At 42.6% G+C, this 24,976-nt stretch overlaps 1 protein-coding gene and 1 long non-coding RNA gene across 3 annotated transcripts in view; one reads left to right on the forward strand and one right to left on the reverse strand.

The window, feature by feature from the left end:
- The window catches only part of LOC135451489 (glypican-5-like), a 366,422-nt gene that overhangs the window by 150,084 nt on the left and 191,362 nt on the right, over positions 1-24,976 (reverse strand). For both annotated transcript variants that reach the window (XM_064720749.1, XM_064720748.1), the window contains one exon: positions 7,748-7,868. In XM_064720749.1, coding sequence (XP_064576819.1) covers positions 7,748-7,868 — 121 coding nt within the window. The remainder of the gene's footprint in view (positions 1-7,747; positions 7,869-24,976) is intronic.
- On the forward strand, positions 21,808-24,602 carry LOC135451490 (uncharacterized). Its single transcript, XR_010441338.1, has 3 exons — positions 21,808-21,930; positions 22,173-22,305; positions 22,840-24,602. It is a non-coding gene; the product is annotated as an uncharacterized LOC135451490 (long non-coding RNA).

The raw sequence follows: 24,976 nt of genomic DNA on the forward strand, positions 1-24,976 counted from the left end.
GTAACCAATCACATACTCTAAGAAATGCAGGCAGAAAATGAGGGAACAAGACAAAGGCACCAATCAAGCAGTGTGTACTTGGTAGTTTGTAGAATCTATAAATATGTGTGTAATGTGTAATAAATGGCTTCTGCTTGATCACATTGGTCAGTTGTTCAGGAGTCCTGGATCAAATCTGATGTCATAACTGGATTGAGAATCTAAGGTTCTGTTTTGTGTGGTGGTGGAAATTGGGGGAGAGGAGGGGGAATGTTTTTGGAAGGTTTTCATTCTGTATGTTCCTTTTTTTCATATTATAAGTGAATAAAGTTCTTTCCTTTATTCCTAAGTTGGAGCCTGCTTTGCTCCATTTCTGGTCACATCTCACAGCAGCCACAGGGGAGAATGTATTTTATATATGGGGACACTGGCATTGTGCCAGCATCAAACCAGGACATTTTCCCACAGGAAGGGGCTGAATCCTTCAGCAGATGAATCCACTCAGCACCAGCAGTGCAGCCCCTTGGGCTCACAGAACAAGTTTGGGTTTGATGGCCTTGGTGCTTCTCCCCTCCCCTGCTTTTTGTGCCTGCCTGCTCCCTTCAGAGCAGAACAGAAAGACAGGAAAATGACCTTGCTCTGCTTTTGGACAATGATCAATCAATTGTTTAAAGACCTTTACTCTACCCTAAAGAAAACAATGATCAACCCATAAAGCTCTGCTTTCTTTTCCTATTATGCTAAACTTACCACCTCCAAAAATAAGCACATCATTGTAGCTCAGGAATTAGATCAAAAGTAAATACCATGATCTCACTTCTAATGGTAATTACTTAACCAATGCATGTAACGCAGAATTACTAGAGTGATCAGAAAAATGTGGGTAAAAGAAGAAAATAATTATGAATTTGTAATTTCAGTTAATTAATTCAACGATGACTGCTGACTTTCTGTCTGTAAAAAATCAATTCCCATCAAAACAAAAGGCCAGCTCCATGAGTGCCCCTCCCCTGTGTGACCCCAGCAAGGGGATGCAGTGACAGCTCCTGCCCTTGGTGCTCACTCAGCCCTGCCCTGCCCAGCTCCCAGCACATCCCTGCTCCATCCTCTCCTCAGCAATTCCACAGAGCATCCAAACCCTTCCCAGGGCTCAGGTTTCCCTCAGCAGCTGCAAGCACTGGGCACCCACCCCAGGGACAGACCCCAGATTTATTTTTTCTCACACTAAGCCTCTCCCAGCAATGTTTTTGTGTGTGTGAAATGCTTTGGCTCAGCTCTAGATGGGAACAGTAGCTCTGCCCTCCTCTCCCCCATTTGGCTCGAGTCACTTCTGAGATTCAAGATGTGATCTGGATTTATTAAGACTTATTTCCCACAATGAGCAAAACAAAACACATGCAATGGTCCATCTGGGCAAATAATTTCTGAGCAGGCTTGCAAGACAAATAGCACAGCACACTCTGAGACACAACACATGAATAATAAAAGGGCCATTTTAGCATTATATATTTGCTGGCATATAATAAGATATGCTGGATTTACACTGAGGTTTAGATTTGTCTTGTTTTAAAATGCTAAATTCTACTTTAGTGGAGCCAGTATTTCACATTACTGTTTCTACTGAAATCCTGATGCTGGTTCTAGTACTAAAAGGTAATTTCTCAATTCTAATTAAAATTATTTAGTTCTATCTCAAGTCATTATGTTTAACAAAACCAAACAAGTAACTTGCAGCCCCCTCAGACCAGCAGAAGTCTGGTCTGATTTCAGCCAGGGATGACAGGTATCTCAATTAGCACCAAATTACAATTTTAGCATATGCTGCCCATAAAACAATGTTCAGTGATGTTTTTTCAGTGGACTAGAAGGAACTCTCCTGTTCTGATTCATGGACAAACCTCTGGCTCTGACAGGAGTTTTAGTGCCACAGCAGAACCAAGGTTAGAGCTTCCAAACCACCTTTCTTTTTAAAATCCAGGAGGATTGGAGAGAGGAAAAGCACTGCCCACAGCCTGGAGCTGCCCAGCCCTGGATGAGGAGATCCCAGATCTCCAGAGGAGCAGCCCAGTGACAAACCACTGTCAGCTGCTCTGCTTTTACATCTATATAGATAAATATATGTATTTCCTAAGAAATAGAAAACCATACAGAAGAGAGCACACAGAGGAAGAGCATTCTCAGTCTTTGAGCAAACTGGATTATTTCAAGCATTGGGATGAATTGTTTCATTGCATATGGATTGTGAAAAAGATCATAACTTATCTTAGAGTTGAACATCCAGCATCCATATCTGGAAGCAAAGACCTGTTTGACTTAGCAGGGGAGAAGAAAAACTGCCCATGAATCCAATAAGGACAAACATATTGAAAAAAAAACAGGATGAGAAACAAACTTTGTATAATTGCTGAAGTAATCTGAGATGCTAGTTTATTTGACTATAAGGGTGAACAATTTTTATACAGCAGGGCAGGAAATAAAAAACCAAAACAATGCAGTTCATTTGGCCTTTCCTGGTCTTCACAAGATCCTAAACATAATTGTTTCAGCTTTCATAAATTCTGTCTTTATTTTCCTATAGTATGTGCGTGTTTTGGCGCTATTCATTAATCAATTAATAAATGTGGTATTCAATTATCCCTGCTGTTTGCTTTGGGAGACCAAGGTGCTGAGGGCTGTTAATGCCTTCCCAGGGAGGAGAATTCAGAAAGGAGCAGCACAGCTGCAGAATCTTCCTCAGGTGACGCCTTTCCTTCCATGGATGGAACCAAGAACAGAAAATCCTGAATCCCAGTCCAAGGCAGCTACAACTTTGGCAAAAAATCAACCCAACTTGTCTCCACTCATATCTCATATAAAAACTCTACAAGGTAATAAATTTTATGGATGTCTAAAAAAATACACACTTTTAAATTAAGTACTACTTAAATGATTTATTGTATTATTCCCTATTGTATAACTCAACTAAATTCACTTTCAAGATTAAATTATGGCTGGCTCATGTTATTGGAATGAAACATCTCAGTGCTCTTGTTTTGAACTCTGCTCTAACAGAATTCTCTGTATGGAAGTCTGAAAGGAATTAAGTTACATGCATTTCTTAGTTCAGCTGGCAGATCCATGAGACTTTGGCAGAGAGAAAAAAAATGGAATACATGGGTCCACATTCAGCAAGATTTGCTTAGACATCACTCTCATTTTCTGCACTGGGTTATTGCACTGCCTCGAACTCCAGCCATGCCCTGAGCATTCATCTCTGACAAGAGCAAAACACAAAACTGATTCACAAAACCTGTCAGGAGCAGACTTAGGCTGACAAAACCCAAATAAGTCAAACTTGTATAATGCTTATTATATTGTAATCCCTTGAGAATGCTCATACCTCCCTGCTATTGAAGGTACAGTCACAGCTTTTCACTTTTCCCAGCATTCTCATTTCTTCTCAGGGCAATTGATCCTTGAGGATTTTTAACCTTGGCCTGAGAACCAGTTTGGTTTGAACTATGAAAAGCATTAGGCTGAAGAAAAGCATTGAAACATTTAAGTGGGATTCTGTGGCAAGAAGCGGCACTCAAAAAGGTGCAATGGGGGAAAATTGTGTTTAACATCAATTGTGGTTCACACCTGCTCTATTCACAAAAAAGAGGGAGGAAAAGATGTTATTTCTGCTGATTTTTTCCCCCCATCAACCTGAGACTTCACTTGATCTGTTTTTGCATTACCAGGAGTTACTGTAAATTGTAGCTCAGTAATTCTATTGATATGTGAATCAGCCACTAACAATAAACCCTTCAACCACCTTATCTGTCAGGGATGCAAATAACAGTAATTGTTGAATAATATTCTCTAAATTTCACTTTACTTCCAGCTTTGCCAAGTGGATATAAAATAGCCTGCTATTTGCATAATCATTTTAGGAAAAAAAAAACAACAACGATGTGCTGAGGATTTAAACCCCAGATGAAAAAAAAGTAAAAATGAGGAGCTGCTATAATCTCCACCAAAGTGGCATTTCAGCCTAACTGACAGAAGGACTGGAAGATGCCTTGCATACAGATTATTTGGAACGTGCTGGAGCTGGGATGCACCCACTGGAACAGGAGCAGGACGAGGGTTTTGTTCACATCCATGAGATTTAGGGTCCATGGAGTTATTGGACCTTTGTGGGCATCACATGGAGCTCCCAAAGGAAGGGCCAAGGGTGGGATTCCAATGAGGGAATTTTTGGCTGCTGCTGCCTGGCCAGAGCCACTCCTGTCACAGTGGCCAAGCCCTGCTGGCCTGGCAGAGGCTCCCAGGGAGGAGGAGGAGGAAGAGAAACCATCACAGACAGCAGTGAGAGATTTGCTCCAGAAATCCTCAGGAACTGCTGAGCTAAGGCAAGTTTTTTAGGAAAATTAACGTTGATTTGAACACAGCTCTCCCCAGCCTCAGCAAACTGATCCAGAGCAGGTTATTCTGATTTCAAACACTCTGAAAACCAGGGAGAAAGCAAAATCCCCGAGGGACAGACCCAGCACGTTTCCCTGAGACAGAAATGTTATTCCTTTAAAAATCTCATCACAGCCTTCTCCTACCCAAGGATGTGCTTTCCTCTGGGTAGCTCAGCAATATTATTGAAGGGGTAGGAGATTGCTGGGGCCCAGGCACCCAAATCACCTCTGATGCACATTGTGGGCATGGCTTTGCTCTCCCCACTGCTCCAAACAGTGCTGCAAATATTTCAGAAGATACACACACAACATCTTATTTGAGCAGTGTTTACATTTCACCCTACATATCACAAAAAAAAAAAATTAATTAAAAATATATTCTTATGAAAAAATTCAATTTGTCCATAAAATTAGGAACAGAATTCTGTATAACTCTACAGTCTACACACACTATTGATGTCACTTTAAGCTCCTGATTTAATTGGCTTTTCAGTGTCAGTTTTTATTTGTACAATAATATCACGACTGAAACAAAAATCCAAGAAGTAGAAAACAGCTACATGTGTTTGATGTTGTATGTGAAAGCCTCAGATATTTAGCAACTTCTTTGATGCTTTGATCTCCAAAGAAATCTTACTAAAATTATGATCAAAGGATTTTATATTATTCTAAGTACTTAAGAACAAACCATCTTAGGGCAATAATCAGTATTCTGTTTAATCCTTCACCCTTGGAATCCATTCTTGCTAAGCACCTCAATCTGATGGGAGTTACATTAACTTAAAGAAGATATTCTCCTGAAACTGGTACAAGTACCAAAAAGCAATACTTCCAATTTAGAGCCAAGAGCTGGATTTTACTCTGCTGGCTAAAAAGTGCTTTCTGAGACTGTTTTTAAAATGTATGCAATTGAAGAAAATTGGTATGCAGCTCAGACCAAGCAGATTTTTATTTTCCTACAGCAGACAAAGAAATAGAATTTCCAATACACAACTACTTTTGATTTAATCTATTTCTAACTATTTCCTATTGTCAGTGTTTATAGAGCACTATTACACAGATGGATATATCTAATATTTATAAAGTAAATTAACACTCTATAACATGCAAAGACAGATAAATAATGAATTATCCTTTTCATCAATCTGACCACATAATGCCTATTTCAGTGCAATATTAAGCACTGCACCAGACTGGTTGTTGTAATCCCCCATGGTGAGTTAAATCAAGCACAAAGCATCCCTAAACTGCAACCTTCAGAACAGGAGAATATTAGAGACCAGCAAGATGTAACAAAAACGCTAATTACAGCTTAGATTATGGATTTATAGATTTGCTTGATGAGAGGGAAGGGGGTAAGGAGCATTTTTTAGGTGCAAGTAGAGAAATTCCTGACTCCCAGTCACAGCCCTGACAACCTCCCAGATCCTGACTGAGCATTACCCCTCAGTTTTACCTGAGCAGGTTATTCTCCCTCCTGCACACCCACCAGGGTGTTTCCCACCATTTCCATCCCCACACTCTTTAATGGTGGAAGGTGATGAGCAGATTGATGCGCCCACAGCCCTGCTGAGAGCATCCCTGCAGGCTGCCAGCAGAACATGCCTGCTCTAAATGAAAATCAATCCTGTTAAAGCTGCTGGCTCCAGCTGGAGCTCCCAGAGCAGCACAGGGACCACACTCAACTCTGGGGATGGCACCCCAGCACCACAAGTGCCACAGCTCAGAAAAGAAAGTCAGATAAACATCCCACGTACTGCTCTGGGAAGTTTTGGGAAAGTCCAGAGTGTCACAGACATCTTTCATGGAAAATCCTTTCCTTAGGATTTTTCCTCCTGAGAAGCTGAGAGGCCTCAGGAGCAAAATGTAAACATTGATTATCTGCTGCTGTGGAATGCAACAGGTGCATCTGTGATTGGTCTCATGTGGTTGTTTCTAATTAATGGCCAATCACAGTCCAGCTGTCTCAGACTCTCTGGTCAGTCACAAAATTTCATTCCATCCCTTTCTATCCCATTCTTTCCCTCTGACAAAAATCCTTTCTTTTATTCTTTAGTGTAATTTAAATATATAATTTTTTTAATATAATATATATCATAAAATAATAAATCAGCCTTCTGAAACATGGAGTCAAGATTCTCATCTCTTCCCTCGTCCTGGGACCCCTGTGAACACCAGCACACCAGAGAAGGAATTAAAACAATTCTTAATCTTTACAGCTGGTGTTGTTTTCTCTAAGAGTGTTTAAAGAGGGTGGTGTGTCTAATGAGCCACTGGTGTGAGGGACATTGACTGAGGACCAGCCAGGTCCCCTGTATCAGAACTGTCCATAAAAGTGTGTGATTTTTAATAAACTCAGCTTTTTTCACCATGAAGAAAATGGAGTCCTGTCATTGTGATATTTCCTGAAAAATCCCTTTGCCAGGATTTCTTCTCCTGAGAAGTTGAGAAGCCTCAGAGAAAAATGTAAACAAGAATTATCTGATTCTCCTGTGTTTGCTGCTTTGGAATGTGGCTTGGACATTGTTTACCAACAGGTGCATGTTTGATTGGTTCCATGTGAATTGGTTTTAATTAATGACCAATCACCATCCGCTGTGTTGGACTCTGAGGAGTCAGTCATGAGTTTTTATTACTCATTCTTGTTAAGCCTTCTGTCTGTATCCTTCTCTTTCTTAAGTATAATTTTAGTATAGCATTCTTTAATATAATGTATTATAAAATAACAAGTCAGACTTCTGAGAACACGGAGTCAGATTCTCATCTCTCACCTCATTCTGGGAACCTTGCAAACACCACAGAGTCCCATGTGATTTATTGTAATTCCAGTGCATCTGTGGGACCCACAGAGATGGCAGAGGCAGGCACAGCTTAACCACATCTCTGACAAACCCAAAGGTTACCTGTCCTTTTGGGCAGAAGAAGGCCTGTGAAGAAAATGCTTTTCTAGAGGCAAGGTGAATTAATCTTGGAATTCACCTTGCCTCTGTCCTGACTTGAGCATTTCCAGTATGGCTGTCACACCCTCACAGGCTCATTTTGGGTTTGATCTGCTGGTATCCACACCCCTGAGTGTGGGAAATGGATTTGTAGAGAATTTTCAAAGCTTGAGAAAGCTCACCTAGTGTGTATCTGTATGCAAACCTTGAGGTAAGAAATGCTATGGAATAGGACAGGCATTGCTGAGAGAGAAATGGAACTAGAAACAAGTTCTAAATGGAACTAGAAACAGTCCTGCAAGGTGCAATATGATGATGGAATATGAGTATGAATCTCCACCTTTAGAACTCACCCTCAGCTCCATGATAAAATGCTTTTATCTTGGAAAACTTACTTACTTGATTAAAGTGCTGAAGTTTATCAATTAAATTTTTGATGAGTGGGTCCAATCCTCTGACTTTCAGCTCTGGATTATTAATTTGTGCTTTCAGTCCATTGGAAACAACTCTGCTGGTATAACTGAAAAACAGAAGAAATAACAGATCAGTGAGTGAAACCACATCCATCAGAATCAAGAATCGTATTACAGGGGACTTACAGAAAGAAAATGTTTTGCAAATGGGAATGAAATTTATTATAAATATTTATGTTTTAAAATACACCAACCAGAATAAAAGTCACAGTTCCTTGCAGTATCATTTACCACTTTAACTATTCAAGTCATGAACCAACAGCAATTTCATAAACCATGGAGAGGTTTGTTTCATTCATAATTTAATATCTGAACCTTTGTAACTAACATTCTCAAGTTCTTCCATGCAGCAGTTAAAGCTGATAGTTTCCAAATATTCACTCTTAGGTTATTGCAGAAACTAGGGGCATTTAAGACAGAAATGATGTTTTATTAGATTGAAACAAATTCCAATGAACGGGGGGGTGGGATTTGAAAAAAATTGATAATCAAAGTGTGAATTAGAATCTTCCTGCCAGAGGAGCTGGGGACACTGGGGACAAACTCTGGGGACACAGCACAGCAGCAGCTGCTGCTCTCCAGAGCTCCAAGGAGCCTCATCTGTGCTGGGCCTCCCCAGGCATGGAACACAGACAGCAATTCCCTCTGAGCAGGCCCTGCTCTCCTGAGGAACAGCAGATCCCTCTCACTGGCTGGGGACTGAACTACTCCTGCCAGTTCTGCATTTGTGGGGTACAGGGAGGAATGATGAATCTGACTCCATGTGCTCAGAAGGCTAATTTATTACTTTATTATACTATATTATTACTTTATCATACTATATTATTACTTTATTACACTAATTTATTACTTAATTATACTATATTATATTAAAGAATACTTTACTATACTAAAGAATACAGAAAGGACACTTCCAGAATGCTAAAAAGATAATAATGAAAACTCCTGACTCTCTCCAGAGCCCTGACACAGTTTGGCCCTGATTGGCCAAAGAGTGAAAACAACTCCCAGCAGAATCCAATGGAACAATGACCTGCGGGTAAACAATCTCCAAACACATTCCACATGAGCACAACACAGGAGAAGCAAATGAGATCAGAATTGTTTTCTTTTTCTCTGAGGCTTCTCAGCTTCCCAGGAGAAAATCCTGGGTGAAGGGATTTTTCAGAGAATGTGAATGTGACATGCCAGTCCTTTCTGGGAACACCCCACAAACGTATTTTCAAATCCTGCTTGGGCTGGGGCTCCACCAGGGTACCCTGATGGGGAAAATTTGGGGCAGAACACACTGTAGGACACTGCTGCTAAAGGGGTGGCTTAGAAAACAAAATAACTGAGAGTGTCCTGCTTTCTCAATAAACTCAATAAATGTCACTTCTCAGGAAAAAAAAAAAAAAAAAGAAAAAAATTGTTTAGAACAGAGAATTGAGAAAAATCATGTTTTGACTTAATAGCTAGACAGTATTGACTGGACAAATGGTTAAGGAAAATCTTTTGCACTGAGATGGTATTTTTTTGTTCACTGAGCCTTTTAAAGACAATGCTCTATTTTTTCTTGGCAATAACTCATAGATGTGTAAACTAATCTGAAGGATAAGCTTTCCAATGCAATAACACACCCAAAATGATGGCAGGGCTCAGATCTTAGAAGCAGACCCAGCTGGGCCTGTGTCCCCAGGAAGAGCTCAGCTGAACTATTACTGTGAAGCCAAGGGTGGTGTAGAGTGTAAAAATCCACATCAATGCATTTGGACAATATTACAACCCTGCTGCATCTTACCTGCCTTTACCTTTATTCACAAATCATATTATTTGAATGCTCAACACAGTTCATCATGTGAAAACAAACTCATGGTGACCCACTGTGGAAGCACAGGGACATGTGACACAGTTTCCTGAGATCATCGTGTTGTAAAACAGGAGAAATTTAATTGAATGGGTCACCTCCTGGCCTCCTCCAGTCTGTTTGGGGATGCCCTGTGTGTGCTGCTTTGTGTGATCAGAAACTCATCCACAGCAGCAAAATGCAAGGGTTTTCCTTTTCACTGCTCCTGACTGCTCTGCATTCAGTCCCTGGTTAGGGCTGTTGGAATTTCTCAGCAGGCTTACATCACCATCACTACAACCCAGGGTAAAGAAACCTGTGGGTTGGCTGGGGTGTTTTTTGGCGAATTACATTGTTTTTTCCCCCATGAATCACCAGGCTCCATTAACTGCCCCTAAGTGCAATTACAGACCTACAGCAGTGCATGGAGTTTGTACAAACATGGAGAGTTCAGAGCCAGCAGCAGCACCAATGCCAGAGCCCTCAAAGGGACCAAAATGGGCAAAGGTAAGCTCAGGCAGCTCAAACCTACTGCTACTGCTGCTAAAATCTCCCTTCCACACATCATCACCAGGAGAACAGGGCCACTTGGAGGGAGGGAGTGAGTGAGGTCACAGCCCATGGAGACAGGGGCTCTCCTGTCCTTTAAATCCTGCTAAATCCTCCCTTCAAAACCTGCTATCCTATCCTTTCCTGCTAAATCCTCCCTTCCACACACACATCACCAGGAGAGCAGGACCATTTGGAGGGAGGGAGTGACTTCACAGCCCATGGAGGCAAAGGGGCTCTCCTATCCTTGAAGTTCCACCCATGATTACGAACTCCCTCTTTAAAGCTCTGGAGATAAGCATGCATCATGCACAGATATTGCTGTTGTCCAGACTGCTCACAGATTCATCACATAGCTTTACTAAACTCCACGTGTCACAGACTGCATGGAATCTGTGTGAATCCTGCTTCAGCTCCTTCGCCTCCCTGGTGCCACCAGCAGCACATCAGAGGTGGCCCAGCTCTGGTCTGGTGTCGCCACATTTCTCTTCACAGAGAAAAGCAAGGCACAGTTCTTCCCAAGAATATTTCTGGATTTCACATTCTCTGAACATCAGAGAAAGAAAACACAATTCTTATAATTTGCTGTGCCTGTGTTTGTGCCAAAGCAGAATGCAATGTGGAGATGGTTTAGCCACAGTGATGGGGTTTTGTTTCCTTGGCCTGTCAGGGCCAGGTGTGTGTGTCAGGAATGCTGGGTGACAGTCACAGATTCTGGGCAGTTCTGTGAAGCTGAGTGCTTGGCAGATTCAGTTTAGATGTAATGTAACACAGTGTAATATAGTATAGAATAATATAGTATAATAAAGTAATTAATGAACCTTCTGATAAGATGGAGTCAGATGCATCATTTTCTCCCCTCGTTGGGAGCCCCTGTGAATACAACAGTCTGCCCAAGTGGAAAAGCAGAAAAGCAACCAGAGTGTGAAACAGATGGGATCTGCCTCGTGAATGGGGTAAAAAGCTGGTTGGAAAGGAGGCAAAAGATTTGCAGGGCACAAAGGCAGCTCTTGGGTTTTCCCATAAATACCTGTTTTAGCCCTTGTTGATCACAGTGGAATTGTTCAACCAGTAGCAACAGAAATTATGAAAAAAAAATGAGTGGCAGATGACAAAATATTTCTGCTTAGATGCTGCTGTCCTGATGTGTACAGAGTGCAATTCATTTTATAAAAATGTGATTCCAAGCTGTGCTGTCCTGTGTGCTCTCCCTGGGAGATTCCTGCCAGAAGAACCCTGAGCCTGGGGAGGCTCAGAGCAAGCAGGAGAGGGTGATTTCAGACAAGAGAGTGATTCCAGAGAAGATGGTGATTTCAGAGAAGAGGGACTCCAGCTCCTGAGGAAGAGGAGGAGGAAGGGCACAGAACTGCAGGAGAACTGCACACCCAGCAAGAAGGGAGCAATCCCCAGCCCATCCCAGCCAAGAGCCAAAGCCTCACCAGGAACAGCCCTTTTGTCCATCTGACTCAAAGCACCACCCTGCAGAGCCTTCTACTACCTCTGTACCACCTTAAAATGCTTTGAAATAAACACTATACATTTCCTGAAATATAATCTGATTATTTTACTCCTTTGCACTATCTAAACCATTTTTTGTTGTTGACATCAGATCCTGAATTACTGGAAATGTACATTAAGTAAGATCAGGAATTGGCTTGCTTTATTTAATAACCTGCAATTTAACTGAAATATTGTAGTATAGAATTGTTAACTCTAGTTACAGCTCTAGTACTTTATTCCAACTAAACCCAGAAATGTCAGCAGGAATGTCCAGGAAAGCTGGATTAAAATATTGTCACTGGAGCACTCCTGAAAGTAACTGTTACCCTGGAGCCCAGGAACAGCTCCTGCAGACAGAATTTCCATCCAGACCTCAAGCCTCAGGCCAATGTTATTCCATTGACTGATCAGGCTAAGCTATGATACTTAAAAAAAACCCAAAAGCAAATTATAAAAAAAACCCCAGCAGCCTCCCAAACCCAGCATTTCAGTATTTCAAAAAACAGTATCAATTTTTTAGATCTTAGGTAAGGCTCATCTCAAGTTTAAAAAAAGATAAAAAGTGAAATGCTGTTTACATACAGACTGCATTTCAGTTGAAGGCATATGTTTATATTTTATCAATAAGTAAAGATAAATTAAGATATCTGAGTAAAAAAAAGGCATTTTAAAAAGCCAGATGCTTTTCTGAAATGTGTCTTTTTAAATTCCTAATATGAAAAGGAAGCAAAGTTTTCTCAAAGTCAAATACAGCTGTGCTTGCCAGGGTGCAGAGCCTGTTTGCTCCAGCACAACCCTGAGCACAGTTCAGCACCCACCCTGAGTGACTCAGGGGTTAAAAGTGATGGGGAGACGCAAGGGAAGAGCTCTCAATGTGCCATTTACTGAGGAGCAATGGGAAACATGGAGAAGCCACTTAAGCAGCCTTGAGATCCCCTGGAAAACGAATTCAGTCACATCAGACATGGTTCACCAGATGGTGTGCTTTGTCTTGTATTTATTCATAATTTGACCCCTGGGCTGGAATGGTTTGCCTGAAATTCAAGTGTATGAATCCACTGACGATCTGCAGCAGTCAGTGGTGTCCCCAAATTTATAATTTTTGGACATTTCCTTTGCAGTTTTCAGACGCAGCCCCTGGAGCATGCGACCCTCTGACCTACAGGGCTCTGCAATCCTTGTTTTCTTCCCAATTCAGGGAACACAGAAACGTGCACCAACTAGTAAAAGCAGTGAGATAAGCTGCAGAATGTGACATAATTCATCAGGATTATCAGCTTTGATCTCACTGACCCCTCTGCCCACTCCTTCACACAGTAAAGCAGAGCACATGGCAAACACAAACCCCTCCCCTGGTTATCACAGGTGCTTGTCACCCATGGGAAACTCAAAGGAAGGAGGAAAATGTTGTTTTCCTGAGTTGCTGCTGAGTTTGAACACATGGCTGGTTTTTGAGGAAAGAACCATGGCATTTACACCAGAGTACAATTCTGCTGGAGGAGCTGCAGTCACCAGGGTAAAATCCGGATGCACAAAGGAAAACAAAAGGATTTCATGTATTCTACACAATCAGCTGAGCACACTGCTGCAACATTCTCTGAGAGAAATGTTTCTCCTTTGAAAAATACCTATGGAAAGAGTTCATTTTGAAATATTAAATAACTGCCAACAGATTACAAGAAAGCTCAAGTCTGGCACATAATGAGTTTTAGCTGCCCTGAAGATTTTGTGAAGCAGAACTGACACGATGAGAATTTCATCTCTGCCAGAACTATTCTAATGGGCTCCAGTGGAAGTTTCACAAATAATCTTATTTATTAGCAATTATGGAAAACGATGAGACAAATGCAGTGTGCTAATGGGATAATTAGAAAAGGAAAATCACAAAGGCAAATAGCATTTCAAATGGTCTTTCTCCACTTCTACAGGGCTGAAAAAGAGCTCCTGTAGTCTAGATTATAAAGACAGTTTTAAGACTGCAGCTACAAAAACCAAGTCACCAGATGGCTTTGAGTGACTGGATGATGCCAGCCCATGAACACCCTGAAAATCAGTGAAAACCAACAAGAGGGGGTACATTTAAGAGATGTCAGCCTCCAAAAAGATGTGTTCATCAGTTTGTCCAAAATCATGCTGAAAATGTACTGACTGGAGCTTCACAGAATATTGCAAATGCTTGAAGAGTGTTGCAAAAAAATATTATTCCAGATTGTTGGTGCAACAGCCTTCATTGAGGTAACTTCTCCTACAGCTAGGAAAAGTTACCTCAAGGCACAGCACAGAAATTTGCAGAAGTTAATTGGACAATCTTTATTATGTCAAGGGAAAGGAAGTACTTGGTTGGAATACCATCAGGTAGGAAAGCTCTTTGGTTTCAAGTGAAATAAACTCTTCAGGCCACAGAAATGGCACAAACACACAAACACAAATCTCTGTAGCCATCACAGGGAATGGAATGAGCAATGAAAATGATACAAACCCAAAGCTGATAACCTAACTGGGAACTGGAGGCAGAAAGAGCATTCCCCACTATAATGACTCGAGAAACAGAACAGAAAATAGAACAGTAAACAAAAATTATAAACTTATCAAAGTAACATCTGGGGCCATTCCTAAGGGAAAAGTAAAGCTCATCTGAAGCACCTTTTCCTCAGCAATTCCCAGGCCAGGAGAGAACCTTCCTTGAGTGTCACACACATATTTTATGAAAAATCCTTTTGCTAAGACTTTTCTCCTGAGAAGCTGGGAGGCCTCAGAAACAAAATGCAAACAATGGTTATCTGCTGCTGTGGAATGCAACAGGTGCATCTGGGATTAGTAGTTTTTTTTTTAATTAATGACCAATCACAGTCCAGCTGTCAGACTCTTTAATCAGTCACAAGATTTTATTATCATTCCTTTCTATTCCTTACTAACCTTCTGATAAAATCCTTTCTTCTATTCTTTAGTGTAATTATAATATATTATTTTCTTTTAATAGAATATTAAAAGAAAATAATAAATCGGCCTTCTGAAACATGGAGTCAAGATTCTCATCTCTTCCCTCATCCTGGGACCCCTGTGAACACCACCACACTCGAGTACAAAGAGAGCAGAGCCAGGATAAATCCTGAGGGAGGGAGCGATGCTGCCCCTCTTGGGGCCTGGCACAGCAAATGGGGATGCCCAAGTTCTGAACCTGCCAGAGGGAAAACACTGGTGGAAAACAGCACTGACTCAGCACCAAGTACACTCTCAGGAGAGGAGAGGACTTGAACTCTTACAAGAAAAAAATAATAGCAGAAAGCAAATAAAAACAAAAACCAAACTTAGCAGAGGAGAAAGAATGAGCATGGAGCAAGGGTTCACATTATTTGCTTGACAGGATTTTAGACAGGCCAAGGCAGCAAGAATCCAATTGCTTTTCTAAAAACCCTGGTTGCAGACACTTAACAATTAGCCTTGACAGATGACCATGGCTATACAAAAGGATATTCTGCGATCCCAGCATAGGAATTTTTATGAAGCAAAATGGAAAATGTCCTAATTTGCACACTGTCCACATATGTCACAGGGAGAAGACCTTGCCTGTGGCTCATTAAAAGCAAAACAAAACAAAACAAAACAGAAATAGATTAATACTGAGGTCAAAATTGCAGCTTTCCTCAGAAGCCAGTTTCTCCAAATGCACGTGGATACACGTGGGGGATTAGAGAGCAGCTGCCAATAATGAGTACATGAAGTGCAGCTCTGGATGAACCCAGCTCAGAGGCTGAACTCTGCCCTCCAAGCCCTTGCTGATCCCCCTGGCTTTGGCCAGATTTCATTCTCTTACACAGTTTTTCCTATCTATTTGTGCAATATATTCAATGCAATTCTTATCTGTCTCTGTTTCTGCCCACCCTTAACACCTCAGAGCAGGTGTTTGTCCTGGAGTCTCAAATGGAAAAGTTATTTACCTATTACCTTACTAGTGCAGGGTACAGAGCTCCAAGTTATTCCTATTTCCAGGGTAAAAACTTCATCACAAAGATGGTGGCGCTAAATTTTACAGAAGGAAAAGTAATCAGGCGATCTTAGTGCTGTACAGAAAGGGATCAGACACCAAGAGCTCCAAGTCTCCTGACTCAAGGGGTCTTAAACTGCTTCCCTTTTGCTTCACCTTTTCCACCAGCAAGACAGGGAGCTGAAATCATCATTCCAAAGCCCCCAAGTTTTATTCTTGGTAGAGGAATCTGTATTTTACTGCAGAAGCTGCCTGTTCTGTACTGCAGAAGCTACCAGCAGACCTACACATTTCACCCAATTTGTTCCATTTGCAACTGCCTGATGTTATGAGTAGAACAGCTGCCCATGTTTTTAAAAGGCTGCAGAGTCACAGGTTGGGCCAGTTGCTGCCAGGGTGGAATTCTAACTGTTTGTTGTTGTAATCACCTGTCCTTTTCATTAACTACCTGTCGTTGATGGTTAAGAATTCCCCTTTTGTCCAGTGACACCCTGCTGCTTCCTGGAGGATGGCACCCAGAGGAAGAGGAAGGGACATTGATTTGGCATGGAAATGACATCGGATCCAGCATGCAGCTGGAGGGATCCCTCACCAAACCTAGCCAAAAACCCCTAAAATCAACGAGCCAACACAAAATTTCTGAATCAAAGCAATGTCTAGACGTAAGGAACAGAATCCAGTATCTGCCAAGACCCTTTTTACCCCTCACCCTAACCTAAAAGTTGTTGGCCGGACAGACAACCTCGAATGTTGAACTGAAAAGCAGGGAATCTCCTGATACTTTTGTGAGGAGAGACCCCCCAGCTCTACCCACAGCCCAGTGGATGAAGCTGCACTCCTCTTCCTCCTTCTCCTCCTCCAAGTCAATCCTGGGAACAGTGGCCACGTGAGCACTGACCCGTCGGTTCTCCCCACCCAAGCTGATCACTTTTAATAAAGGCATTAAAAAGGAGAAAGGTCTCCTGCCCGTGTTTATTTTCTCCTGACATGGAGCAGGACAACTCACAGTTATTGTCCCACTAAGAGTAAAACAAGTGCACTCAGCAAATCCTGAGCCACTGGGGATGGCTGAATGTGGGAAATGGATTTCCCACAGCTTCAGGCACTGATTGGGCTCAGCCTGGAGCCACTGGGGATGACTGAATGTGGGAAATGGATTTCCCACAGCTCCAGGCACCGACTGGGCTCAGCCTGGAGCCCTCCTCACTCCTCCAGGCTCACCAAAGCCTCTGCCACCCTGGCACCACAGGGCATGGGCTCAGCAATCCCCTCTCCAGTGCCTTCATGGCTTAGAAGCACTGTTATAGCAGCACTTTTCATTTGTTCTAGCTTTTACCTAACGCAATATTTGATGCAGTATTTCAGTATGTAGCAAAAATCACTGTATTTATTCCTCCTGAAAACACTGCAGAAAATGTCAGTAGTAGTAAAGGGCAAGTAGGGTCCAGTTATGGAGAGCAGAATGTCTTTGCACTTGTCCAAGACAAATGTTTACCCAGGTCAAGGTTGAAGAGCTTTAGAGAAATGTGGGAAACTGAGCAGCCCCTATTCATGTTTTTGTTGTTAAACACAAAGCATTGTTTTCCTTGCTCCAGTGTTTGGTACTTCTCACAAAATAACTGCACTAGAAGAGAGGTCAAATGTAGAAAGATTTTCCTGTCATCACAAAACTGGAACAGAAAATATTTATACAAAAATCCATTTATTTGACCTATACTGTTCAATTTTTCTGCTAATACTGCTGGAGATTTATGTCTGGTTAAAACTGTTCCCTTCTGAAATTTAGCACCTCTCCCCCTTGATTTTGCAGAAAGGTCACAATCCTGAGTTCAAGATTTTATACTTTGCTGCCACAGAGAGACAAAAAGCAACACAAATTCACACAAGTTCACTGCAGGATTAACAGCAGCAAAACCACATTGTTGAGGGAAACACATTTAATGCACACAAATGCATACACCACAAAATATTGTGCAGAAGAAGAGCTAAGGAGAAAAATAAGGGCAGGGAATCCCTTTCCCCTTGCTACAAATGTCCTCTTCTTGAAAACCCAAGCTGCCAGTTCAGTCAGGGGATGCACAATCTTATTTTTGATGGTTATTTTTAAGGTAGACCATCGCAAATGGGAAGAGGAGCCACTTCTGACCTAGTTGTAAGTTGGTTTCTTCTAAAGTTTTGATTTCTGTTTCAGAGATTCCCTTCCCTCAAACCCCTGCAAGAGCTGCCACCCTCTGTGTTGGATGCAGACAAAATCAGAATCCTCAGTATGAAATCCCCAAGCAAGCAAGCCCAGGGCAGATCAGGAGGCTCACCAAGGTAAACTCAAACCGTCTGCAATTCACACACACCATGTGGCACACTCACAAACATGCATGTTTAACTGGTTAGCTAAAGGGGGTAGACAGCTGAAAAGAGAAAAATAAATAGAATTAATGACACAACAGAGAAAAACCCAAGCCTGACAGGACACAGTGCTGCACATAACAGAAAAGGTCAGGTTGCAGGGATGGCCCTACAGAAAGCCCTTTTTTGGCATGTAAGCATAATCACAAATAATCTGTTTAGCAGTGACAGATAATTCTGTAATAGCAATAACAGCAATAATTCTGCTCTTCCCAGTTTATATTCAGGGGATGAAGTGACAGTGCCTTAAGCAGAGATCCTAAAAGGACCCTGCTCCGTCCCATTCCCACTGATCATCTGGGCCTACAAAATGTAAATTCACACTTGGAGGATTGCAATGGACAAGGAACCAAACTCTGTCCCACTTTCCAGGACAAGGCTCAGCGCTCAGGAGCATCCAGCAGCTCCTGGTCCTCTCTGGGGACATCAGGAAACACTTGAGGCTTGAGTGGGACCAGCCTGGCTCAAAAAGGAGCTGAGAGCTTCAAGTGGCTGCCCTGGCTGAGCAGACAGAGCTCTCTGCTCAAGCTCACAGCTGCCCTGACCTGTGTGGTTTTCAAGGGGTTGCTGAGTGGTTTTGCCCCCCACACACAGTGGGGCTGACACCCCTCAGCATGGGAAGGACAAACTCAGCCATCAGGAAAAGCCTGCAGATACCAGGGAGACAAAAAAAGCACAACTTTTGCTTTTCTGCCAAAAAATCGGGGGGGGAAAAGGAGAAAAAAAAAATGAGACAGGAAGTCTCTTTTTCCCTTTTTCTTTTTTAAGATGTGTACAGTATTAGAGAACACAGAGAACCAAAGTAATTTTGAACACAAGACAAAAGGAATGAGAGAATAGCAGGCAGTTTGTTGTGGCACAGCTATGGGCTAACAAAGCACCACTTGTTATGTGTGTGCTAAAAATACTGCCATGATTAACAGCAAGGACCAAGGAGAAAACAAATAATAGAAGAATAAATGATGTAACGATGGGACAAAAAAGGAAAGCATGTGACATTTCAACATTTACAATAGGATCTGAACAAACTCCTGTTGTCTGCAGCCTCATCCATGCTGGAGGTATCTGAAGAACTTACAGAGGGTGGGTTGGGCTGGTACTGCTGAATGCAGATGGAAATGGCATTAGTCACTGAATATCACACAAATATTACAACTGCTTTTCAGTGGGGGGAAAACCCTGCAAGCCTGCACAGCTAATGCTGGATACTTAATTCTCTTTTGGATATGATGGCCAGCATAGCACAAGGACACTGGTGATGGACAATTATGTCAGATTTACACAGAGAAATCACTCCATGCACAAATCCACAGGCTTTGGAAATTATGCTGGACAAAGGCAGGAGAAGAGAGTATTGACTGTCATGTCCCACCAGTGCACAGAAAATCTTTCAACAGAACAACCAGGTTAACAAGCTAGGAACCAAGCTGGTTTGAAGTCATTAAAACAAGACAAGTGTTCCCTGTAGGGAATGGCAAAGTATTTTCTGCAGACATTTGTTTAACTTGTCAATCCTCTACTTTGAGATTGCATTTAAAGAACAATTGATAAATGATAAAAGTTTTTCAAATTTGATTAAAATTAATCAAAAGAGGTGCAGGGGTGAGGAAATAGTTTATTGCTTGCATTTTAGATGAATAATTTCTTTTTGCCATGGCAAAAAAATAATAAAAAAATAAGGATCAATTTGGGAAAAGGTAAACTATTTCACCTGATTTTCACTCTTACTGTCTAAACTAAGAGTTCATGAATCCTTGAGGTGTACAGGATATTCCAATGTGTCTGTCTAGTTTTACATACACTTACAAGTTTCTGTTTGGCATGAGACTAAATACTACCAAAAATTACTTGCCTCCATGCAGACAGTAATGCTCAGCAATAATGGTCTCTCATTTATTTTGGAAAAGCATCTGAAACTCTAATGACAGCTCTCCCCCTGGCAAGTGGTGCAAACACAGCAAATTGCATGAGGAAAAAACCATTTAATCAGTGTTTTACTGGTTTTCATCTTGAATAGAGCAATATATGATCCACATAAAAAGATAAGGTAAAATTATTACAAATTACAGGATGATTAGCCCAGCACAGGCCAAATTTGTTAGGCAATCAAAGCCTGTGGCTTAATGCCACTGCTCTACAAGGGATGAGCCTGGAACTTGTAGAAGCAGAACTAAAAGCCACTTGTGATCATGCCTCAGGTTTTAGCTTTTCTATTTTTTCAGATTCTATATTCTTTAGTGTGTGGGTCTGGGCTTCATATCAGGGATGGTGAGCTCTGTGCACAGAGCAGGGAGACAAAACAATTCCTGCTCCAGCTGGGCACCGAGGACAAATGATCCAAATCTCAACCCAGGAGCACAAACATCGTGGGCTGGAGAGAGGAAAAACAAGAGGGATGGGTGTGACCGTGTTCACAGGGGTTTTTGAATAAGGGAAGAGACGAGGATCTGACTCCATGTTTCAGAAGGCTGATTTATTATTTTATGATATATATTACATTAAAACTATACTAAAAGAATAGAAGAAAGGATTTCATTAGAAGGCTGGCTAAGAATAGAATAGGAGAGAATGATAACAAAGGCTTGTGTATCAGCCTCTCTGTCCAAGCCAGCTGCCTGTGATTGGCCATTAATTAGAAACAACCACATGAGACCAATCACAGATGCACCTGTTGCATTCCACAGCAGCAGATAATCATTGTTTACATTTTGTTCCTGAGGTCTCAGCTTCTCAGGAGGAAAAATCCTAAGGAAAGGATTTTTCATAAAAGATGTCTGTGACAGATGGGACTGCATGGGCTAAAGCTGGAATGGGACAATGAACTGCAAGGTGCAAATGGAGCAGAGCTGATCACAGTGACAGACCCCGTGCCCAGCTGTGCATTTTGTGACCATTTTGGCTCATCCTGGGTGCAGCCCTGGCTGGGCTCTTGTGCTGCCCAAGGTGCATCCATTGAGGCCTTTTAATAAATCCCTGCTTTATTCTTTAGCTCTGTCTGGTCTCTGTTCTAGGCCAGCCTGCACAAGGCACCAGTGAGAGCACAACAGGGGGGTCACACCATGGGGATGCAGCCAAAGGAGCTGCAGCTCTGGGCCGAGCTGGGACCTGCACTCCTCTGCCTTGTGCCACCCCAGTGCCAGGGAATTGGCTCCCAGCTGGCACATCCCCTTCACAAAGCTCTCTGCCCTTGCACTGGGGGTTCCCACACTCATGGGCTGCAAATCTCAGTTCTGGTCTTGTGTGTGTGCACAGATCCATGGGGAACACTCCTGGATGTAAGCTGGGCACTGCTTGCAGCATGCAGACAGACAGACACATCACATCCATCAGTGCAAATGTTGTATTAGCAGGGAAGCCCCAACAAAGGCAGGAATGATGAATCTGACTCCATGTTCTCAGAAAGCTAATTTATTACTTTATGGTACTATATTATATTAAAGAATACTATACTATATTAAAGAATACTATACTATACTAAAGAATACAGCAAGGATACTTACAGAATGCTAAAAAGATAATAATGAAAACTCCTGACTCTCTCCAGAGCCCTGACACAGTTTGGCCCTGATTGGCCAAAGAGTGAAAACAACTCCCAGCAGAATGCAATGGAACAATCACCTGTGGGTAAACAATCTCCAAACACATTCCACATGAGCACAGCACAGGAGAAGCAAATGAGATCAGAATTGTTTTCCTTTTCTCTGAGGCTTCTCAGCTTCCCAGGAGAAAATCCTGTCTGAAGGGATTTATTAGAGAATGTGAATGCCACATCCAACCAGCCCCTGGTTGATAGCCCACCCCCAGAAGCTGGAGGGTGATGCTGGGATGCTCACAGCTCCCCAAGCAGGTTAGTGGGGAACTGAGGGGTCTGTGCTGTGTTTCTGAGAGGCATCACTGACCTTTAGCAGCACAGAGCCTGGAGCACAGGCTGCTCTCAGGGGCAGCCCAGGCTCTCTGTGAATGCCCAAAGCCCTGCCAGGTGTCCCAGCCCAGCCCTAGAGCAGAGGGGGAGCAGCGGCAGGACTGCCTTGCTGAGGAGGCATAGCCAATTTCTGCACATTTTCCGTCCTGGCTTTTCACTTCCCTTAGCACATGGACGCCTCAGAAGGGAATGAGAATCCCATGTCTTTCTCCTCTCTTAAACTTCTGTGAATCAATCAAAGGAGAAAAAAAACACTAAAAAGAAAGTAACCAGCATAAGGAAACAGCTGAAAGCCAACAGGTAAGTCCTGCTTACCTCAGCTATCCCACAGAAAGCTGAGAATCCCTGCAGCATCACAGTCTGATGGTGAGCTTGGGCAGAGCAGCATGGCTGGAGCTGTGACCAGCCTGCAGTGACACTGCCACAGCCACAGAGCCCCTCCAGCCCAAGGCAAGGCCAGCACTTTGCTGTGTTCAGGGTTTATGGGGCTGGTGGGCAACTGCTTGTGACTGCCTCTGTCAGAGAAGGAAATTTAAAAAGCAGTTCTTGGAGCAGCAGCTGTCCCTGCAGGGAAGGAGCAGCATCTGTCACACACATGCATGGCACAGCAGAGACGGTGTCTCAGAGTTTTGGTGGCTACAGGGCACAACAAAGGCTGAGCATCCCTTGCAGGGTCTCTGTGACTCAGAGTGATCACACAATCTCTGTACCTGTTCCATGGTGGCTTTTTTTTTTTTTTTTTTTTTTTTTTTTTTTTTTAATTCAGAGGAAGCATTTTAACCATAAAACCTGTTTCCACCTGCCTCACTGAAACCTGCCCTGTGTTTCTTCCAGGTTAACCAGAGCAGCAATGAGAGGCTGCCAGCACAGCACTGACATGGAAATGCAGCCTCAAACTGTGCCAGGGCAGGGCAGGGTCCCAGCCCAGCCCATGTGCCCTGCAAAGGCTCTGGGCTCCCCCAGAAGGGGCCTGGGCTCACAAGCAGGACCTCAGGAGCACCAGAGCTGCTCCTCCAGTAAGGGGCAGGGATTAATCCCACAACTGTATGCTGCGGGAGTGGAAATGAAAAGCCTTTTATTGGCAACCTCATTATTTAGTGATAATTAGAGCCCAGTGTGCCATAAACTGCCCCCAGATTTTATTTTTACAAAGAGAAGGTAAATTCACTGCTCCTTCCACAGATCTCTTCAAGTACAGAGGAAATTGGAAATGCAATGGCAGAGTTCAATCCAATACAGCATTAAACAAACCTTTCCCCACTCTGTGCTTTTCAGGGAGATGGGGAAGGCAGAACTGCTGCTTCAATTATTCCTGCAGCTTTACTTGCTTAGTCTCCAGCAGCTCTAATCTGCCTCATTTGTAATTTCTCCCAACTGCAGGAGGCACATTGGAATTGCCAGGGAAGATCAGCTCCCCAACACATTTAGCCCTCAATTCCTGCCTCTGGCAACTGCCTGACTTTTAACTTGCACTGTAAAGCCAACAAAAGGTATTTTCTGAGCTAGGATGCCAGCTTGTAGCCCCAAGCTTTCAATTCACACCTTTCCTCCCTAAATATATATTGTCCTTTACACCCTAGTCAGGCTGGTGTACCTTTCACTGGCTTTCCCAAAAACAAGGCACAGAAGGAATTTTCCCCCCAACAAGAGGGATGTCGTGAGGCAGATCCAGTGTTCAGAAGGCTGGGATGTCTTCTAGGAGTTACAGGGGAGAGACCCAAAGCACCTGGTGACTGAAATAACACCCACAGCTGTAATTCTCTAGCAAACTCCTGGCCTTGGCCATGGTTTTGTATCAAAGGAGTGGATTACCACATTTCCTTACAAAGCAAACAAACAGCAATTTCTGATAAAAAAAATTTGAAAAAAAAAGAAAAAAAGGAAAAAAACCCCAACTTTTAAGCTTGGCAATATCAAAAAAAAAAGCCACTTCTAGTTTTTGTGGCAGAACACCAGTCCCAGTCCCAGGTGTGTGCCCTGGATGTTTGTGACATTCCTGGAGTCACCAATCAACAGTGCTGCACACTGCTGTGAGGGAAGGACAGTGACAATTAGCACTGAACACTGATTTGGGGCAGGAAAGAAGCTCAAGACTTCTCAGTTCTAATTGGAAAGGCAGTGCAGTAATTTTCTGTCACTTCCTTGTGCTCATCTGACATGCCAATCACAACTGGTGAGGAAGAGCAGTTCCATTTAATGTAATTTTGAATAACAGCAGCACATTATTGCTGCAGAGTGATCAGTACCTGCACTCCCATCACAAGTTGGTGGCACAGCATCACTGCTCCAGTGCCAAAGCTCGTGGAGTGAGCACTCCTGAAGTTCTCACACTGCATTCTGTACATCATTGTAAGAGCTGAGCAGGTTTACAAAAAAGCAGCTCTTTGTGAATTACTGTATTAACTCAGCAGAGAGGAAAAAGCCAGTTTGTAGGGATTCTAATGGAAAAAATCAAGTAGTTTCAGTTTCATTAAACTGTTACATTCTTGAAATTGTAATTTTATAGTTAAGTCTAATACACTGAGCAATTTAAACCAGAGCCTGGCTGGTGATGTTCTGTACAATCTATGAATATTCAGCAGCAATTTGAACCTGGAGCTCCCTCTTGTGCCACGCAGCCAAATCACCATCAGAATAATTGGGGTTTCATTTCCAGCCTCGGCTGGAGGGGATTTTGGGAGAGTGGATCCAAGAATGCTGGAGCAGTCCCTGGCCCCAAACAAGGGTTAACATCCCACACAGCCCCTGACTGGGAGAAACACCAAGGGAAGGTGGGAACAAGGGGTTTGTACTTGTGCTCAGCTCACAAAAATATGAATACCTCAGAATGCCACTGCCACATCCAAATGCAGCTGCAGCCTAATGCATGTGATCCATGTGAGATGCAAAATGCAAGATCCACATTCACTCCTCATGGATTCCTCCCTTCTGACCAGAACACTGCTTGTGACACGTTTTTCAATGAGTGTTT

This window comes from Zonotrichia leucophrys, chromosome 9 (assembly GCF_028769735.1).
Source record: "Zonotrichia leucophrys gambelii isolate GWCS_2022_RI chromosome 9, RI_Zleu_2.0, whole genome shotgun sequence".
In the NCBI taxonomy this organism is placed as follows: domain Eukaryota; kingdom Metazoa; phylum Chordata; class Aves; order Passeriformes; family Passerellidae; genus Zonotrichia; species Zonotrichia leucophrys.